The sequence below is a fragment of the Acanthopagrus latus genome, chromosome 22, assembly GCF_904848185.1.
Source record: "Acanthopagrus latus isolate v.2019 chromosome 22, fAcaLat1.1, whole genome shotgun sequence".
In the NCBI taxonomy this organism is placed as follows: domain Eukaryota; kingdom Metazoa; phylum Chordata; class Actinopteri; order Spariformes; family Sparidae; genus Acanthopagrus; species Acanthopagrus latus.
In genome coordinates this window covers 9,286,260-9,305,838 of record NC_051060.1, presented here as the reverse complement: position 1 = coordinate 9,305,838, position 19,579 = coordinate 9,286,260, and the positions used below count along the sequence as shown (strand labels likewise).

Genomic DNA, 19,579 nt, shown 5'->3' with positions numbered 1-19,579 from the left:
ACAAGTTTGATGCTCATTTCTGAAAGCTCTCTTCTGGTGCAGTAGTATCACGCATTTGAGAGAGCCGAGAGAGTCAGAACGTCTTGCCCCCAACACAGATTTAGACAAAATACATAACTTTTCCAAGCTATGCAGTAATGCAGCTCGTTTCAGTGCAGGGTACCAAGAAACACTGTGCCTGTTTGTTTGTCTCAGCATTGTGTTGTTACATCCTGTTGTGTCTCTGCGGTGCCTTTTTTTAAATGTCACAGGAAATATGATGTGATTGAGGTTTTTTGCTATCCAAAGATTTGAAGCACTGACAGAAAAAAAATGTGCCACAAAACGATCTGTAAACCGTTAATAAGCCTTGATGTGCATTTTCTCTCGCTTTTCATAACATAACGTCTTTCGACAAAGATCCTTTGTGAAGTGCGTACGAACTCTGGATTTTCTGATTCAGTTCACCACAGTTTGCATTAGAATAACTGGATCAAAACTCAGCAGCAAACCCAGAGACAACGAACAGCAACCTGCTGGGATAAGACCTGGATTTAGCTTGTGCGCTTTGTCTGCTTTGACAGGAGAGAACAGACACCTGCTGCTTCATTCACCTGTCTTCCCAGCGGAGCCTCGGGAAAAGAAAAGCTAATTACACAAAAACGCTGCCGCGCCTTTTTTGAGTCAGCGGCACGGCACAGATCAAATGTCCAACAGGTTTTTCTCAAGAGCCATTTTTTTCTTTACGACACAACATGTCCTAAAACGATGGGACTCAGCTTGTTTCCTGTAAACATTAATCACACGAATCAGAAAGAAAAGAACATCAGTTGAGCCTCTCTTACTAAGGTTGTCCAGGGCCATGGAATCAATGTAACAAGTAATCTGATTACAAAGAAACGACCAATAATCTGATAATCTTGTAAGAATGTTAAAAACCTGTCAAAGAACATAACAGTACAGTTACAAAACACACGGGGGAAAGTCTACTGAAAGGAAGGCTTTTGTTTGTACCTTGTTAATATTGTAAACTTTATGATTGTGAGTTTGGATTTCTATTCCAAAACCACATAGTGCCTAACAAATAATGATAATACTTATTGATAACAAATAAAATGTTTATTGAGCTTGGGAAAATACCAAATAAATTAAAATGTGTTGTAATCTGTTAAATCACTTAAAAATAATCAACCTGCCAGTTTTCTGTATTATGTTTGTTTGAATTAAAAGTGAATGTATGTTTGAAGGATTAAAAGAAAACAAATGCTTTTTGTCTCTGGTGTTTTATCACGCTTGGAGCCTGCTTTACATGCACGAGCATTACCTTAAAGGGTTAGTTCATCAGTTGTACACATTAAAGTGTGTGGAAGAGTGATAAAAATCTTTTGTGGCTCCAGAGGAAGCTGTGTGTAATCTCATAACTTGCCTCTGGTGATGTCACTTGGTGGCCTACTCAGTAGCATTGTGGGTAATGGCAGATGGCAGATTTTGAAAAGGAAGAAGAATGCGTTGAATGAAAAAGGTGATGTCTCTGGTCCTGCTATATGGATTTTGATAATGTGTTTTTAAACTGTCTATAAAGACGAGTGGACTGCTTTTCAACACCTGGTGCCTACATTACCCACAATTCAACTTAACCTCTAAGTAACATCACTGGTGGCGAGTTATCAGATTACATGCAGCTTCTTCTGGAGTCACAAAAAGTTTTATATTGTGCTACTTTTATCACATATGCAAAAGTAAAACAAACTTTAATGTATAAAACTGGTGGAGTTACCCTTTAATCTGTAATGAAACACTCCAGGTACAGTGAGAAGACATAATCAGGTTTTCAGTGACTGATATGCTGTTAAATCTACATTAAAATCCATTACCACTATCAAACTGCCTTGTTGCTCTTGTCTCCACAGTACGACTATGAGTACGATGAGCACGGAGAGAGGGTGGTTCTGGGTAAAGGTACATTCGGAGTGGTGTACGCAGGCCGAGACCTCAGCAACCAGGTCCGCCTGGCCATCAAAGAGATCCCAGAGAGAGACAGCAGGTGAGACTTGCCTCAGATGTTTCTCATGTTCACTTTAATTTCTCACGCTGAAAGGTTTCACACAGAAGAACATTTTTGTCACCGCCACTTCACTTTCATGTAAGTAGGTGTCGTCATGTGATGTTACAGGCACAAGCTTCTCCCATTTTTGGCCTCAGAAGTCTGATAGTAGTGATGTCACTCTGCCATCAGCTTATTAGGAAATTGGATTTGGATATGTATTGTTGCAGCACGACAACAGACTCCTGTTTCCTTCCTCATAAATTAAGTACTTAAAATCAGAGATCATTTACATCCATGTTTCTTCCCTGTGAGTATTTATGGTCCCCAGAGGATGAATCCCTAATATTCTTGGTCACCCACTGACCTTTGCAGTTTTCAAGCAGTCTCTGCCAATCTCGTTTTTAATATCCACTGCAGAATATGAACAGGTGTGTGAGCTACTGATATACTGCTCCCCCCCTCCCCGACTGAGAGCGCGAGTCCCCGGTGGTTCCTGGTGTTCAGTGGGCTGGAATCCACTTGAGTGACGGGTTGTGTGAAGCCGTGAAGGCAAAAGCTCCCACCCTCCACCTCGAATTCCCACCGCAGCCACCGCTCAAACTCGGCTGTCTCCTCATAGCTCCCCAACAGGCTCTCTCACAGATGAGATGATTTCACTGCCGCTAATCATATTAGCAAGTCAGCCGGGCACTCAGCGGTGAAGAATGTGGAGAATTAGGGTAAATAATTCAGGAGAGGATTGAAATCCCAAGACGGGAAAAGAGACAGAAGCAGAGTGTGTGATTCACTCTGGGAGCTGAAAGTGAGATAAACTGCTGGTAGGCATGGTTTTCAGGTTTATTTGTTCAGCTGCTGGCATATCATCTGTATCTATGCTGTTTACTTGGAGGAAGCAAGACAAGCGGCAGTGACATCTCCATAAGCCATGCAATGAATACTGCACACTCAATCCATCAATCAGTCAACTTCTTATCAGGCAGTATGTGACATGAGATGTTACGCTTAATTTTTCAGTACAGTTCAGTAGTCTTCAATTAAAATTGGGACCTTTTCCAACAAATAAATCGTTAACACTTACCATTGTAAAGAAATGGTAAATTGATAGTTAAATTAAACTTCAGTTTTTTCTTGCTGTAACTGTTAACAAAGAATGAAATGCTTTATAAACCATTCATTAACCAACTGTTTATTATAAGGATGCAACTGATGTTTACATTACTTATATATTACTTATATTCTTTAAAAAATACTGTGTTGTACTAGAAATATATATAAATATATAGATATTATAAATATAGTTGTTCATGCAACTGTTGTTCACAACTCTTTACAACTGCTTGATAAATGGTTTGTAAATGATTTCATTGTTTGTTAACAGTCAAAGAACTATAGAATTACCTTCTATTTGTGTTAACAACAGGAGAATTTAATTTAAAGTCTTTAATATTAAAGAAAAACATGCAAAACGTGGAGACAGTAACATCTGTCCTTTAATAAGTGTAACTTCGTCAGTGTTTAACCTTCTTCTCTAGCGTTGCATCAGCATGGCATCCTGCACTGGAGCTGTTCCAGCCACACCTAACGAACCTGTTTTCTGGGATTAAGATTAATCTTCCTGTGATCTGTTCCTCTCTAGCATCTGTAACCTAGCGTCTTGGTCTCTTGTGTTTGTTTAAATGCAGGTACTCTCAGCCGCTCCACGAGGAGATCGCTCTTCACAAGCACTTAAAGCACAAGAACATTGTCCAGTACCTCGGCTCCCTCAGCGAGAACGGCTTCATAAAGATCTTCATGGAGCAGGTGCCTGGAGGTGAGAGCCGATATGTTCTTATAAAAAGGGGAACGAATGTAATATGGAGTCTTAACTATTGTCTAAAGGAAATCCTCCATGAACCTGTTGTCTCTGTACTTCATGTGTTTTTTTCCTTCATCCAGGGAGTCTGTCTGCGCTGCTGAGGTCCAAATGGGGCCCTCTGAAAAACAACGAGTCCACCATTGGCTTCTACACCCGGCAGATCCTCGAGGGACTCAAATACCTGCACGACAACCAGATAGCACACAGAGACATCAAGGTGACCGAACAGATGCTACCGTGCAATTAATATTCTGTTTGTATCAGCCTTGCTGCATCAGAGGCGTCTTATAATAACCCCATCTTTTATAATAACCCTGTTTTGTGGACCCTGACGTCTCATCTGACGTTCCATTAGCACGAGGGGATTTCATGTTATCATCTGCATTCTGTTGTTAAAGATGGAAGAGCATGGGAAGTTAGCATGTGCAGTTAGAGCTGCAGTGCCTGAGCAGACCAGAAATATAGTGCACCTTCCTCAGAAATGTAAACTTTGTTTACAGGAAATCCAGGGGGAAAGATGTCAGTACTGGCTGGTAGCCACACTGTCTGATTGACAGGTGATATGTGGGCGGTGCACTGAATAAATGTCAGTTTAAGTAAACCAAAAGAAAAAACAAAAAGGGGGGGGGGGGGCAGCCGGTGAATGTGAGACGTCAGTGTCATCTCTGCGTCATCACAAGCAGAAACAAGGGAGTGAGGTTGGTGAGGTGCGTGTCGGGCTCCTGCGTGTTGGAGACGATAAACTTAACAGACAAGAAAATGGTGCACTGTGTACACACTCCTAAACTTTGTGAGTAGGAAATGCAGGGGAGAGAAGTCAGTGCTGGCCAGTGTCCACAGGGTTTGATTGACAGGTGATATGTGGGAGGCACACTAAACCTTAGCTTAGCATCAGGTGAGCTCTGGAAAAATGTCAATTTAAGAAAAACTAAAGGACTGCAGACTAGAGGTTTGTAAGGCAAAATGATTTTATTTATAGCATATCTAATGATGAGTACAGTCTGTCTGCTTTTTTTTCTGGGTTAGGTTTAGGGGTCTTTCTTTGTCCTCCAAGCAGAGAACAGCCAGGAAAAAGAGGGTAACTACTCTCGGTGTGCCAACATGTAAAAATAAAGCTTAAACGGTTGGATCGATGAATTAATGTGCAGAAAAATTAAGCAATTACAAGAAAATGCAACAAAAAAGAAGAAAAACAATACAAAAAGAAAAACACAGCTACCCACCCAAAGACACTGATGAATCCCAGACCACAAACAAGCGCAGACGGACACACGCTATGTAATTAATATCAAGTAAGACACTGGGTGAATTATTCAAGGGCTGCAGAACTTCAGTTTCTCTGTCTTTGTTTGAGAACTCACAGTAAATTTGATTTGGTGTGACGTGTTCAAACAGCGGCCCACAGCACTCTCTCCGCGGCTCGGTAAAGCCCGACTTCTCTTTCTCCTCTGTAAAATCCCCTCCCTGTTTTATCTCAGTTATGACAAACCAACACTGATAACACTTCCATCACACACAGTCATTAGGTCCAGCAGCCTCTTCCCCCCCGTGCATCCACCTGATTCAACAACACGGTCATATAAGCGTCATTAACGGCGCTCAAATGTTAATCACCTTGTTTTGGCCGGGACGTCGCCCTCGACCTCCCACGCACCGTGTTGTAACCTGCTGTTTGTCACCTTCAGGGATCTGCAGCTGCTTCAGCAGTATCTCAATGCCATCGTGACTGGGGAATTTGTGCGAGGGAATGGTTTGCGCGCTGTTCTCATGCATGTCTTTTCAATTCCGCAGGGTGATAATGTTCTCATCAACACCTACAGCGGCGTCCTGAAGATATCAGATTTTGGCACATCCAAGAGGTTGGCGGGGATCAACCCCTGCACGGAGACTTTCACAGGTACGCTTTGACCTACCGGCTGCCAGACTTAATCACGCCCCGCTTCCTGTTCACACACCAGCCTTCAACAATACTTCAAGTGTCAGTTAAACTTCTGAAAAGTCTGCATTTTCAGGAAACAACAGTAATCAGCCTCAGTTCCTTGGCCAGTTAGTGTGGAGGCCCTGAGAGGCAAATGAGAGAAAACCCTCAAATAATACATTTTCAATGTTTCTAAGGGTTTTATCTTACTTGGCAATTAAAGTTTTAGTTTTTTGCTCGTTTGTTTTCTTTGGGTTTTTTTTCTTTTGTTTGTGAAAACAGGTTGGATGGACGGATATTAAAGTTTTGCCAGAATGACTTTTTTATCTGACAACATCTTGACAGGTATCAATGATGTACGGAAGCCCTGAGAGGCAAGTAAAAAAAAAACAAAAAAAAGATTTGGAAATCTAATTTTGAATTTTTAGAAGAATGTAGGCTCCATTATCACATTAAAAACACACTTAAAACAGGTGAACAGTTTTCCAGGATCATTATTTTAAGGTTTCTTTTATTTTCATCTTGTGAAAGTTTTGATGGGTAATTTTTATTGTCAGGATCTTTTTTAAGTGTTTCTGTAATTCTCATTACAGCCCCAAGAGGCAGAAGTGCACCGCAATCCCATGTTCTACATAGAAATAAAAACTAAAAAGCTAAAACGTTTTATTTCTCAAGGCACTCTAGACACAACTCAGAAATCTTTCACATATGGAAAAAAAACTATACTAAAAAAATAATCCTGGAAAAACTTTATTTTCTCAGATCAATTCCTTTTTCTCTTGTGCTCCTCAGGGTTTATGTACATAAGTGACTTCAAAGGCTGTTTGTATTGGGAGACGCTGGGTTTGGCCTGAGTCTGCAGGGCAGGTTTGTGCCTGTGTGATGTCGCCACCACGGCAGCCAATTGCAGCTCCGTTTGACCTCTTAGATTAGACCATCTGGCAGCTGATTGGTATAGACAAGGACTTACCCTGCTGGTGGAGCTCTTTCAGGAAACTGGGCTACTCCTTTTTATAGCTCATTCTGCTATAAATGTGTCCCTGCCTGTTTTTAGCTCAGTACGCGAGCCTCTAAAAGCAGCACACGCCGTCCAGCGAGCTATTATTAGAACAAAAGAGTCCTTTGAATAGAGAGCTGAAATGTTACTTTGGACTGAGCTGCGATTACTTGGCAGCACAGAAAGGCTCTTTGCTGTGTCTCACCTGAGGCCATAAGCCCTGATAAGGCCCCTGTAACCCAATTGGTCATTTTTGAGAATTGTGTCAGAGCGAGGCAACTTATAATTAGACTCAATGCAATGCTATTTGGGGCATTTACGTGGGTTTCTTTCACATGATGCTGCTGCTTTTACCTTTTACTGACTGAAACATTTTGTTACCTTGAAAATTGATCAAGTGCAGCTGGATGTTATGAATGCGTTTTAAAGACTTTTTCATCTGCAAGGCCTGTTTTCATATTGAGCGCTATACACAAGGCTGCTGAATGCAAAAAGAGCAAATGTTGGTTTATTACACCTGAGGGCGGGTTTGACGCGCTTTTCCTTCAGCTATTGACGTGCAGAATGTAATTAAGATTAGTCAGAGTTTGTTTTCTCTGTCATTACGTGACTTAATTTATTAATTTACTAATTTATTAGGTGTGAAACAGGGGAAGACCTCACACTTTAATCATCAGGTTCACAGTTTCACAGAAAAAAAAAATTGATTATCTCTCTTGCGAAGGGCTGGATGAGAAGATCGTTACCACTCTTATGTTTGTTGGATGAATATAAAGCTGCAGCCAGTTAGCTTAGCTTAGCATTGAGACTGATCTACATGATTGTGTGTATTGCATTTTAAAGGAGCAGTTCAAGATTTTGTGAAGTTGAAGTAATGACAAGGTTGGTGCCAACTTCGTATCTGTCTGATGGAAGCGGGGGCCAGCAGGCTATTAGCTTAGCTTAGCTTAGCATTAAGACTGATTTAGCTAGTGTCCACAGCTAACAAATCTAAATAAAGCTCACTAATTAACACGCATCTTGTCTGAATAATCCTAAATTGCACATGTATACATTGTGTGTGTATCTCAGTCTTTTGCACATTTACATGAACAATGCACAGGTATATACACACCAATCTACGATATACAACGTTTCTATCCTGCTTGATACTATTTATTCGAGTATATTTATATTTGATTCTGTTTTATTTTTTCTCTTAAAAACGTCTCTTTAGTTCTGCCTCACTCTGGTAATTCTTATCATTTCCCTTGTGCTGCTGTGTCAAATTGAAAGTCTCCTACGTGGGATCAATAACAGTACATCTTGTCTTATCCCCTTTCTAATCCGAACAAGGACTGAATGATAAAAACAACAAATCGCCGGGGGTTACATCTGAACTATTTCTTGGTTTAGAGCAATTTCCACAGTAGAGACTCCAGGAAGTTAACGAGTGCCGCAGGAACGACTCCTAAAACATGAAAATGAGTAGAATTTTTGCACTTCCAATTAAAGTCAGTGTCTGAAAGAGGTCTGTGGCATAAGCTTAAGAGAATGTCTTGTTTTGTTTTGGGTTTTTTTCTGTGACATAGAACACATTAGTAAATACCCCACATGCGAGTTGGTAAGTGTCTTTTAAAGATGATAGCTAACAATGACAGAGGTTGACAAACTACTCTCAAACTTTCCAATTTATGGATTAACAATTTATAGGAAATTGTGCGTATAGTGTAATTTAGTAGGAATCTTAGTTCTGTCTAGCATTTGCTTTTTACTTCTTCTGGTTTCCCTTCAAACTCATGAAAGTGCTGTTCATCTGTGAAGATTATCTTGCTTAACAAAATGAACATCACAAACTTGTGTTAGCCCCAGAGCTTATTTTCTAAAATAATCCAAAATCTAATGGAAAAACAATTCCTATGGGCGTTTTGTTCGAGGGAACCATGGCGATGGTAACTTCTGGGTTAGCCTACAAAAAATACATCATCCTTGAAGCTCTCTATCGGTTTCGACAAAGAAATGGGTTGGGTTAAACAATCGCAAAGCAAATCAGTGTATTTCCCAAAATGTCAACCTACTTCTAAGGACAAATTTAAAAGAATCGAGAATTAAAACCCTCTACAATAAATTAATAAGACAAACACATCCAAATCCAAACATATCAGATAAATTGCCAGCGGGATGACTCCTTTTAAAATGTTATACACTCTGAAAGTATTTTACACGATTACTGGCATAGTTTCTGACATTTAATGTGCGTCTACGTTAACGAACATCATCTCTGTCTATGTGTTTCTCTTCCAGGCACACTACAGTACATGGCTCCTGAAATCATAGACAAGGGTCCGAGGGGATACGGCAAGCCAGCAGACATCTGGTCTCTGGGCTGCACCATCATAGAGATGGCCACTGGGAAACCACCTTTCTATGAGCTGGGAGAGCCGCAGGCTGCTATGTTCAAGGTGAGAGACACCAGCAGCCACACGTCCCATCATTCCTCTGGGTGATGCGTTTAATTTTAGCAAGCGGGCTGCAGAAGGCAGGCGGACATCTGTTTCTGTAGTGACATCTTCCACAAAGTGTTGATCAACAGAGCCGGCGAACAGCTGCAGCCGAGCAGAACTGAGGATGTGGTCAGTTCTCATGTCGGAAAACTTTTTTTAATTGCTCCCCTGATATGCACAAAGTATCTGAGATATGTTTCACGTTGGAGTCTGTTGTTGTATGAACAGAGAATTAACTGCAATGAAACTGAGTTGTTAATTCATGTTTATGATGTTTCTGAAGAATATTCTGTGGTGTTGTATATATCTATACAGTAATTTCTTACTTCAATACAGTGCCTAGAAAAATAAATAATAATTGATGCCATGTTGCTTAGTGTTGAAACAACATTCAAGGGATAGAATTGATTATTATTTAAAGATGAATATAACAAGCCTTGTGAACTGTTTGTCCAGCACAGCAGCATCTACAGGAAGTTCATTTACTTCTGGAGGAGGAGGGGATATGTGGGCGCTACAGATGGGGCATGTGTCAGCTCACTGTGGGGAGCAGAGTGAGACAGCTCCTCCTATGCTGCTGGTGTATTGGTGCTGCAGAACATGACAATTGAAACCTATTAAAATCTTCAGAATCAGTATATTATCTATATATCGAACCATCTGACACTAATATTCTGTTAATGTTACTGACCAAACTTTGTCAGCTGTTAAGGCCACTTATAGTCAGTGACATTCATACGTGAAAAGCTTTTTGAGGCCAAAACAAAGGAACGCATAGCATGCACAGGCCTGTGTGCAGCAACGGTAAGCTGAGAAACAAAATACTGTCATGCAAAAAAAAAAAAAAAGTTCTAATTTAGATTGTATTCATCTTTAAGAATTATTAATAGTCATGGTGGTGTAGCGAACTGATGGTGCAGGTTGTTGCTATCTTAATTTGACACTGTTTTGACTGTTCATTTTAAATTTCATTTTTTTCTCTATTGTCTTAATTTCCGACATTCATATTTTTTTCCCACTGTAAACCCTGTACGGCGATCTTATCCAACCACAGCAACCGACATTAGCATCAGAGAGCATAACCATGCCAAGGTTAACATTCAATTATTTCATTCATTTGTTTATTTAGTTAGATAATGTTGAGTGGGTTAACCTACAGGCATTTTACCACAGCCCTAATCGGCACATGTCGTTGTCATGGAGTTGTTGTTATCTTGTGGCCTACATCTGAAACCTCATGCGGTGGTTTATCATGGGAGAAGATCACAACAGTTTGAGGATAATCAGATTACATTGAAAGTCATTTAAACAACAGATACACAAGACTTCAGAAATTAAAACATGGCGTGCCTCAGCGTTACCACAGCACGTGTTAAGTTTCTCTTCTTATCGTCTGATTAAAGCGCATGACCAGTCATCACTAGACCCCCATTATGGGACCAGACGTGAGAGTTAAGAATGCTGTAAGACTTTTATCCAAACTCACACTGACAGTGCCACTGACATATTCAAATTATGGAAATCTACTTGGCGGGCAAACTGATACCTCATACCTTTTTAAATCCACTGTGTTTACAAAAAAACATGCTTCCTCTCAGCCCTTAATTCATTTGAAAGACACCATCTGCATGTGTGGCGTCAGCACTTATCAGTTCCTCTTTTTATGGAAACAAAACCAGTGAATCAGCCGTTGTGCACCTGCCTTGTGTCTCCACCTGCGTGCTGTAATGTGATCCAGCCCAGTAGAAACTCCGAATATTGCCCCGTGCGTGAACGTTTGTTTGAACACAAGCAGCTCGCCGAGAACACGTCATGTTTTGTTTTCCAGTCTCTGTGTGCACCCGTCTTTGTGTAAAGTCCCTTACCCGCTCAGTTTGCGCTGTGTATTTGCTTTGGATGGAAATGTAAAGTGCTCCACGCCCATGAGTTATTGTTCTTAGCCGTGCACGTGTGGCCCATTAAAGACAGTAAAGATGTTTTTAAAGGTTGTCTGGAAAGCATTAAAGGACTCCTTAGAGGAATGTTCCATAAGTTGTGATATAATTAAAGGGCTGAGGAGTCAGACACAGAGGAGCGCTGAATATACCTTCTAGTAAACAAAGCATGAAAGGAGAAACTGGGAGCGCTTCACATTTTCTGGATAAAGATCACAGAATTCATGGAGGCAGAAATCTCCTGCTTATCCCTGGCAGGATCTCGTGTCGTGTCTGCAGTGTGTCTGCCACTCAGACGTTACACAAACAGTAAAAACAGTCCTCATGTGCTCCTCACTCATCCTTGAGGAATGTCTCAGGGGAGGGGCATCTCCCTGCTGATCTTACATCAACATTCCTCAACAGCAACGGCAGGAATTTCTAGCATTCTTATTGTCATGAGAGGCTCGCGCTTGAACTTTGAGTGTTATTGCCCTTAAGTGCTGCCCCTGAACTACAGCTGGGCCTGAGGCGCAGTATCATGGTGCACTCGGTAACCACTTAACACATGAGCTGAGTCCTCGCAGAGAATAAAACGATTATCCTGAGAGGTGTAGAGTGTGCTCTTTGTTTGATCTTTTTTTTTTTTTTTTTTTGGTGTTTTTGTTTTTCTGTATATCTCAATTCAGGGCTCCTTCTCTGTGTCCTTTCTCTGCAGGTGGGCATGTTTAAGATCCACCCGGAGATCCCAGAGTCCATGTCGCTGGAGGCCAAAGCCTTCATCCTGCGCTGCTTTGAGCCCGACCCGGACCGCCGCGCCACCGCCCTCGACCTGCTCACCGACGAGTTCCTCACCGTCACCAGCCGCAAGAAGAAGAGCAAGAGCAGCTTCACAGGTGGGGCCAGTTCAGCTGAGAATCTTCATTTCTATCCTCATTAGCATAAAGTAATTCCCATCTATTACTTATGTTTATTTGTCCACAAACCAAGCATTGAAATTAACAGCTCACATCTGTATGAGGAGTTCATGTAGACAGTTTCTTGGCCACGAGCATGACTCCCTTAAGTTTTCACCTCTGAGAGCGAGACTCCAGGCAGTCACTGCTGTCCTGGTGGAGAGACAGAAGTTATGCTCCTGGGCCAGGCCAGCCGTTTCCCCTACTTCCAGTCTTTTATGCTAAGCTAGGCTAACCGCCTCCTGGCAAAAGCTTCATAGTTGGCGAACAGACATGAGGGTGGTATTAACTGACACTTGTGTGGGAAAGCAGGTTGCATCTAGAAATGCAGTAGTGTTTAACATGTTTTTACACATAATGATCAGCCACTCACAAGTAGAAGGGAAAAAAAAAGTATTTTAAGTCCATCTGTACTGTATCAATACTGGATTCTTGCTGTGTTCCACATAGCACCTGAGCAGTGTGGATACTGTGTTTATTATGCAGCCTGAGCACACCCTTATCTTCATCTTCATTGTCTGGATTACACAATGATCTCAGTTCTCACCCTGCAGCAGCGATGCTGTCATGAACCCTGGCACCACAACAATAGATTTTTATTTATTTTTCTTACGCTGGCGCCTCGCTGCCTACTTGGAAACACTGTTCTGTCAGTCTTACATGGAAATCATGTTCTGTTTTGTTGCTGCTGATGACACATGTTGTGTTTTTTCTCCCCCCCTACAGCTCTGACACCTGGGTCAGGTAAGTTACTTCACTCTATCTACTACTCAGACATGTTTACCACTACAGATATGAGTTTATAGTCTGCATGACAGTTGCATGAAACATCTGCTTGCTCTGCTGAAGGGTATCCAAGCTACATTTTTTTTTTCCTGCGAGTGGCTACCTGCCTCGCACGACTCTGCCCTTTCCAAGAACTCAAAATAGACATTGCACAACATGACTTCGCTCCAAATGCTTGCAAGTCTTTATAACGCGTCTCATAATTTATACAGAGTGGCTGTAATTTGCTGCCAGATGTATAAGATAGAGCTCTTCTTCTCCCTGATCCTGATAAATGAATATTATCTGATTTTCTTTGTGTCTTTTCTGAAAAGGAAACCAATTTCCCATCAGAGCTTTTACTAATTTCAGCCTCTTCAGAGCTTTGGCTCTTTTTGTTATGAAAAGAACAGCTCCTGTCTCCTCAGCGGTACAAAAATTCCCTCTGTGCAGCCTGTTAGTGCATAAGTGAGGCAACAAGCCAAAAATATTTTGTCCTTCAGAGTACCTGCGCAGTATCTCCCTGCCGGTGCCGGTGGTGGTGGAGGACACCAGCAGCAGCAGCGAGTACGGCTCCGTCTCCCCTGACAACGACCTCAACACCAACCCCTTCATCTTCAAGCCCAGTGTCAAGTGCTACAGCGAGAGAGATGTCAAGGGGCCAAGGTCGCTCTTCCTCAGGTGGGATGAGAGGCGACTGGGCCTGTTTTTAAACTGGGTCAAGGTGGTCGTCCCTGCATATTCAGTCATTTGACTCAACCTTAGATCATCATAATGTTTGCTCAGGATGGCCGTACTGATGAATACTAAGCTGGTTTTCAAAATCAGCTCTCAGGCAAACACTATTTTAGTGCCACACAATGGTGTAAGTCAGTAAGTCAGTCCCAACCTCTTTTAACAAGTGACCCCTTTAAACAAAGCCATACCTGCCTGTGACCTGCATGTGTGAGTTTTTTCCTCATTTAATTGCAATAGTACAGAAGTGAAACAGGGAAGTGAGGGGGGAAACAATCTGGTGATCCATGTTTGAAGTGTGATCTGAACAGTTTCCGAACAGTTGCCTGTTCATTACTTAAGAACGGGCGAAGAAAATGAATTTGCCGGGATAATCTTTCTCATTTTCATCTGTGAAACCAGTAAAGTTTTGGCAGGTGAAAACATTTGTTGTTACAATAATTTTTTTCAGGTATTCTGATCCTTCTTGCCTGAACCACATTAATTCAGTAACGAAAACAATTGAACTTTTTTGCTTGTAGTCACTTGATTCACAAACGGATCCAAAACAAAATGTAAAGATTGTGCTGGCAAAATCTTTTTGATCTTGCGAGTGATGCAATTTATGAAACTCTAGATGCATCTAATTTCTTAGAATATTTTTGAACACATGACATAATAGTCTGAGGTAAAAGTAAGTATCATTGGTCAAAATGTATCAAAGAACTACGAGATTATCACCATAAAAGAGATAAATACAAATATACAATCCGTTTCCCTCACAGGACTTTGTGAGACACTCACACAGACTGCTGCCATGTGTTTTCTTGAATGAGTCGTCAACCTGTATCTTTTACAACTCATTAACATCTTCCATTTCTGCTGGACTCAGATCAGTGATGTCAAAGCAGTTTTACATACACTTTTGTTTGCATTCTGACCTTTACATGCATGTTTGTTTACAAAGTGTATTGTGGGAGCTGCATTATTTTTGCATTATAGACCTGAATCCAAAAACATATGTCTTTTTTTTTTACCCAGCATTCCAGTGGAGAACTTTGAGGACCACAGCGCGCCTCCGTCCCCTGATGAGAAGGATTCAGGCTTCTTCATGCTGCGGAAGGACAGCGAGAGACGAGCCACCCTGCACCGCATCCTGACCGAGGACCAGGACAAGGTGGTGGCCAACCTGATGGAGGCCCTCACACAGGTCAGTCATGGATGACGCCACCAGTCAGACACATAAATCAATGCATACGCCAAATAGAAGACCCCTCATGCTCAGTGTGCACCTCAGCCTTACCTGTCATGGCGTCTGTCTCTCTCACCTGCAGGGCTCTGAGGCGATGAAGCTGAAGCCTCAGCACATCTCCACCCTCGTGGTCAGTCTGGCCGACTTTGTTCGCATGGCAGACAGGAAAATCATCGCCAGCACGCTGTCTCAACTCAAGCTGGAGCTGGACTTTGAGAGCACCGCCATCAGTCAGCTGCAGGTCGTGCTGTTCGGCTTCCAGGATGCTGTGAGTGTGGACACAAACGCCGTCTAACATCACAGCAGCAGATAATGATTACAGAGACAGTCAGCTGATCTCCTCCTCAAAGGCTGTGCTTTTGCTTCCCTCTTGCATCCCCAGCATGTGATCCTGTCTATTATCCATCTCCTATTTGCAGGCAGTGATGCTCCTAGCCTATGCATAAACCATGGGCACTGAACACTTCAGTATAATTGTTGTCATTTCACATGAGCTGCCGACAGGCTGCCATGTTGCCGCTCCTGCTGCACGGAGATCAGACAGATAACAGAGAAATGTGTGTAACCTTTAAGTGAGGGAGTGAAAGGAGGATCTGTCGGGAGCAGCTGCACAGTCTGTAAAAAGCCTGAACTGGTCTCCCCCTCAGAAATGCAGTTATGCAGATGAAATGATTCTGAAGCAAGCAGTTGTTTTCATACTTGTAAAGGGGTGTTGCGTAATCCTGCAAGAACATAGAGCTCTGATGCCTCCTGTTGGTGATGAGAGAGAAAAGTATAAATTAGAAAATAACAATGGGGGGATTCAGAGTTTGGTTTGTTGTGGAGTTTATATGTACAAAAATGAAGATTAAAGCAAACATAATGTGTTAGGCCTTTAAGGGCCATTTGTGGAGATTTGGTCTGACAAAAATCTATTCAAGTGAAAAAGAGATTCATTTTTAATATAAAAATGTAAGAAAACACAGTAAAAGTGTGAAACTCTTCTCGTCCTCAGGTGAACAAAGTGCTGCGAAACCACAACATCAAGCCTCACTGGATGTTCGCTCTGGACAACATCATCCGCAAAGCTGTGCAGACGGCCATCACCATCCTGGTGCCAGGTAGCGTCATCGGTGTCTCGAGCAGATCGCCCCTAAATGAGTTATCACCGGTCCCTCAGGGCAGAGCTGTCTGATAAATACAGGACTGCACCCTGGAAGCTGCAGTCGTCACAGCTCTTTGTTGAACGACATATCTGGGAGACTGCCGGATGTTCAGCGACAGTAAAACAACAAAGTCAGCCCACATGTGCACTAAAGATAAGTGTCCTGTGTGGAGAACGCCCCCCCCCGCCGTGGGAGCGTTACTGTGGCTGCCACTGCTGTGTGGAGTAGTGCTTGTTTCATTCATTTCAAGGCCAACAAAGCCCCAGAAGATCCACCGCCAAGTATTTTGTTTCATTGTCACAGCTTTATAAATCAGACAGATTAATCGACAGTGAAAATAATAGTCAGTTCGCCGCTCTACTGCAGAGCTATCGGTGTTAAATTATGAATTGTCATGGTAAACAAATGCAAGCGTTCATGCAGGATCAAAGAAAAAGATTCTCCCTTGCACTGTTTAAAGCATGGACCGAAACTCAGAGTTATTATAACATATATGTGCACACTCAGTTATACTTTCCATAGACGCATGTTTTTCCATAACAAAATACATAACCAAATAAAATGCTGATTTTAAATCACTTCAGTAACGTGTTGTGTGTTTGTGTGACCAGAGCTGAGGCCTCACTTCAGTCTGGCCTCGGAGAGCGACCCGGCCGAGCAGGAGGACGTGGACGACGACGCTGAGCCCGACAGACACTCCACCCACCTGAGCCGGGCGCCTCCCGTCGCCGCTCACGACGACACCGTGGCCACGTCAGGAGTGAGCACGCTCAGCTCCACCGTCTCCCACGAGTCTCATAATGCCCAGCACTCCGTGAGCATGGAGCTGGGGAGGATGAAGCTGGAGACCAACAGGTAATCACTGTGATTAAATCCAACGCAGACACATCAGTCACATCAGTCACGTCGTCAATTATTCAATACTTCTTCTTACATTTTGTTGATAAAATAAGAATAAATCTCCCTGTCGTGTTTCCTCCGTCCGGCTCGTTGTGACTGCAGGCTGCTGGAACAGCTGCTGGAGAAGGAGAGAGAGTACCAGGCCATCCTGCAGCAAGTGCTGGAGGAGAGAGAGCAGGAGATCAGACTACTGAGGCTGCGATCTGAGCCCGCAGGTCTGTACTGTCATCTCACTTACCTTACTGTGCTGTGAGGATGAAACTGGAGCACCTCCTCTGCTGTTACTACTACCAACCTGCAGCCCTTTTACAGCCAGCGGTGACTCATTGAGACTCTACTTGTCATCCACGGCTGGTCTGTTGTGAACAAATCTAAGGGTGATTAAAATTGCAAAGAAATACGGAATCAGACCAGCGGGGAGAAATCAGCCGATGACGTCCTTTTTTTAACTCGAGGAAGAATTATGTAGAACCTCTCAAAGTACCTTATCTGTGCTAATATTTGTCAGTGCTTGTGTTGCAAAGCGAAAAAATCTGATGTCAGTGCTACAGAGAACAGAAGTCCCGCCCCCCCGGTTTCCCTCATGGGACCATATTCCAGAAAAATATACGTATGGAAATAAATGGAGAAAGATGAATCATTTTCCAATCCTGCTTGACTTGTGTCATGAATCAAACGTATGATGCCTGTGAGTTTAAAAGCTAATTCAGTTTCATTTGAACTTGAAATTTTAAGCAGCTCACAGAACTGATGATCTACCATTTGCCATAAATGCAGTTGTCAGTATGACCAGACTTACTGTGATTTTTTTTAAACCTTTTTAGTACTTTTTTCTGTTTTCACAAAACTATATGATAGCTTACTTAAATTACGACTTCCTTGACTCGAGAATGTCTTTTAAAGTGACAAAAAGGCTCACTTTGAAAGAGTAAAACACCCAGTTGGTTTATTAAGCAGGCAGTCCTTTTTCAGTATAAGTAACATTTTCAGCGCAGGAATTTCAGTCTTTACGGCCTATGTTAAGTGATTTATTTGTATTTTTAAATATTTTCTCCACCATCGCTTGTAATATGATTATCTTGATGCTGCAGCACAAAGTTTATTTTCTGTGAAACTGTTGTGTGACTGGCTCCAGACTGTCTAATCAAGTCTATTCCCTGTATTCTCTCTCTCGCAGACGTCCCCACATCTTCAGATGGTCCAGAGGGACAGACGGATCCTCCTTCACCAAGACATGAAGACCCAGAGCTGACCAGCTGGCTGATGCTTTACGGTGCTGACCAGGACTCCATAGACAGAGTGAGTCCCTACTTTTTACTTTGAGGAAGTCTGCTGAGTAACATCACACAGTGACGGCACCAGATTACGTCCTTGTTTTTCACCCTGTGATGGTTGTTTCCATGTTTCCACAGTGTTGCTCAGTGCTGTACAACTAGATTAAACCATATGAGAAGAGCTGGTTCATTTGATGCACTTTGTCTCTGCAGATACTGAATGAAGAGTACACGCTGAGCGACATCCTCCACGATGTAACAAGAGACGATCTGAAGAGTTTAAGACTGAGGTAGTCAACTTTCATTCTGTCGTTTTCGAGATGACTGGTGACAGTTTCACTCCTCTATCAGTGCTCGGCAACTACCATGCACACTGAATCTCACATCTAAAATTAAATTACTGCAGGTCTCCAAATACAGAAATGCAGAGAGTTAAAAATTCTACTTCATTTCCTAGACAGCCTCTACAGTTGCCAGAATAAAGAAGTAAAAGTGTAATTTCCTTTTTCAACGGCTGAGTGTGAAACAGTGCTCCCAAGTTTTCAGCTATGGTTGATAAAGGTGTCAACATCACATCTGTGAACATGTTTATCAGTTGCCTATTAGTTTGACTTCTGCAATGGTTTGAATCTCCCTTTTCTCCACTTTCTCCCATTGGTGGCATCATATCAGCTCACTGTGTATGACTTCCACACAAGAGGGAAGTCTTCTAGGGACTTTCTTACCTCTGAACAGCTTGTTTATTCAGTCATGGGTAAAATAAATATATCTGAGTTTGTATTAGAACATCTTTATTACACACATCTCTGAGTTTGAATTTCTTCTGCAAAACTTAATTGTGCCCCTTTCAAGTTATTAATGTAAATAAAAGTGGACATGTCTGCCTTTACCGCCCCCAAGTGGCACTATTAAAACAAACAGTCATACACTATATTACCAAAAGTATTCGCTCACCCATTCAAATGATCAGAATCAGGTGTTCTAATCACTTGGCCTGGCCCCAGGTGTATAAATTCAAGCACTCAGGCATGCAGACTGTGAAACAAGACATTTGTGAAAGAATGGGCCGCTCTCAGGAGCTCAGTGAATTCCAGCGTGGAACTGTCATAGGATGCCACTTGTGCAACAAATCCAGTCGTGAAATTTCCTCGCTCCTAAATATTCCACAGTCAACTGTCAGCTCTATTATAACAAAATGGAAGCGTTTGGGAACAACAGCAACTCAGCCACGAAGTGGTAGGCCACGTAAAGTGACGGAGAGGGGTCAGCGGATGCTGAAGCGCATAGTGCAAAGAGGTCGCCGACTTTCTGCACAGTCAATTGCTAGAGAGCTACAAACTTCATGTGACCTTCAGATTAGCCCAAGTACAGTACGCAGAGA

The 19,579-nt window shown here is 42.3% G+C and overlaps 1 protein-coding gene across 2 annotated transcripts in view; it reads left to right on the top strand.

Annotated features, from left to right (window-relative positions):
* map3k5 (mitogen-activated protein kinase kinase kinase 5) overlaps positions 1–19,579 on the top strand; it is a 75,302-nt gene that overhangs the window by 53,027 nt on the left and 2,696 nt on the right. For both annotated transcript variants that reach the window (XM_037086274.1, XM_037086275.1), the window contains exons 15-29: positions 1,890–2,023; positions 3,709–3,836; positions 3,962–4,098; positions 5,673–5,778; positions 9,080–9,237; positions 11,911–12,088; positions 12,875–12,892; positions 13,417–13,594; positions 14,669–14,837; positions 14,962–15,147; positions 15,874–15,979; positions 16,636–16,879; positions 17,027–17,139; positions 18,102–18,223; positions 18,412–18,488. In XM_037086274.1, coding sequence (XP_036942169.1) covers positions 1,890–2,023; positions 3,709–3,836; positions 3,962–4,098; positions 5,673–5,778; positions 9,080–9,237; positions 11,911–12,088; positions 12,875–12,892; positions 13,417–13,594; positions 14,669–14,837; positions 14,962–15,147; positions 15,874–15,979; positions 16,636–16,879; positions 17,027–17,139; positions 18,102–18,223; positions 18,412–18,488 — 2,054 coding nt within the window. The remainder of the gene's footprint in view (positions 1–1,889; positions 2,024–3,708; positions 3,837–3,961; positions 4,099–5,672; positions 5,779–9,079; positions 9,238–11,910; positions 12,089–12,874; positions 12,893–13,416; positions 13,595–14,668; positions 14,838–14,961; positions 15,148–15,873; positions 15,980–16,635; positions 16,880–17,026; positions 17,140–18,101; positions 18,224–18,411; positions 18,489–19,579) is intronic.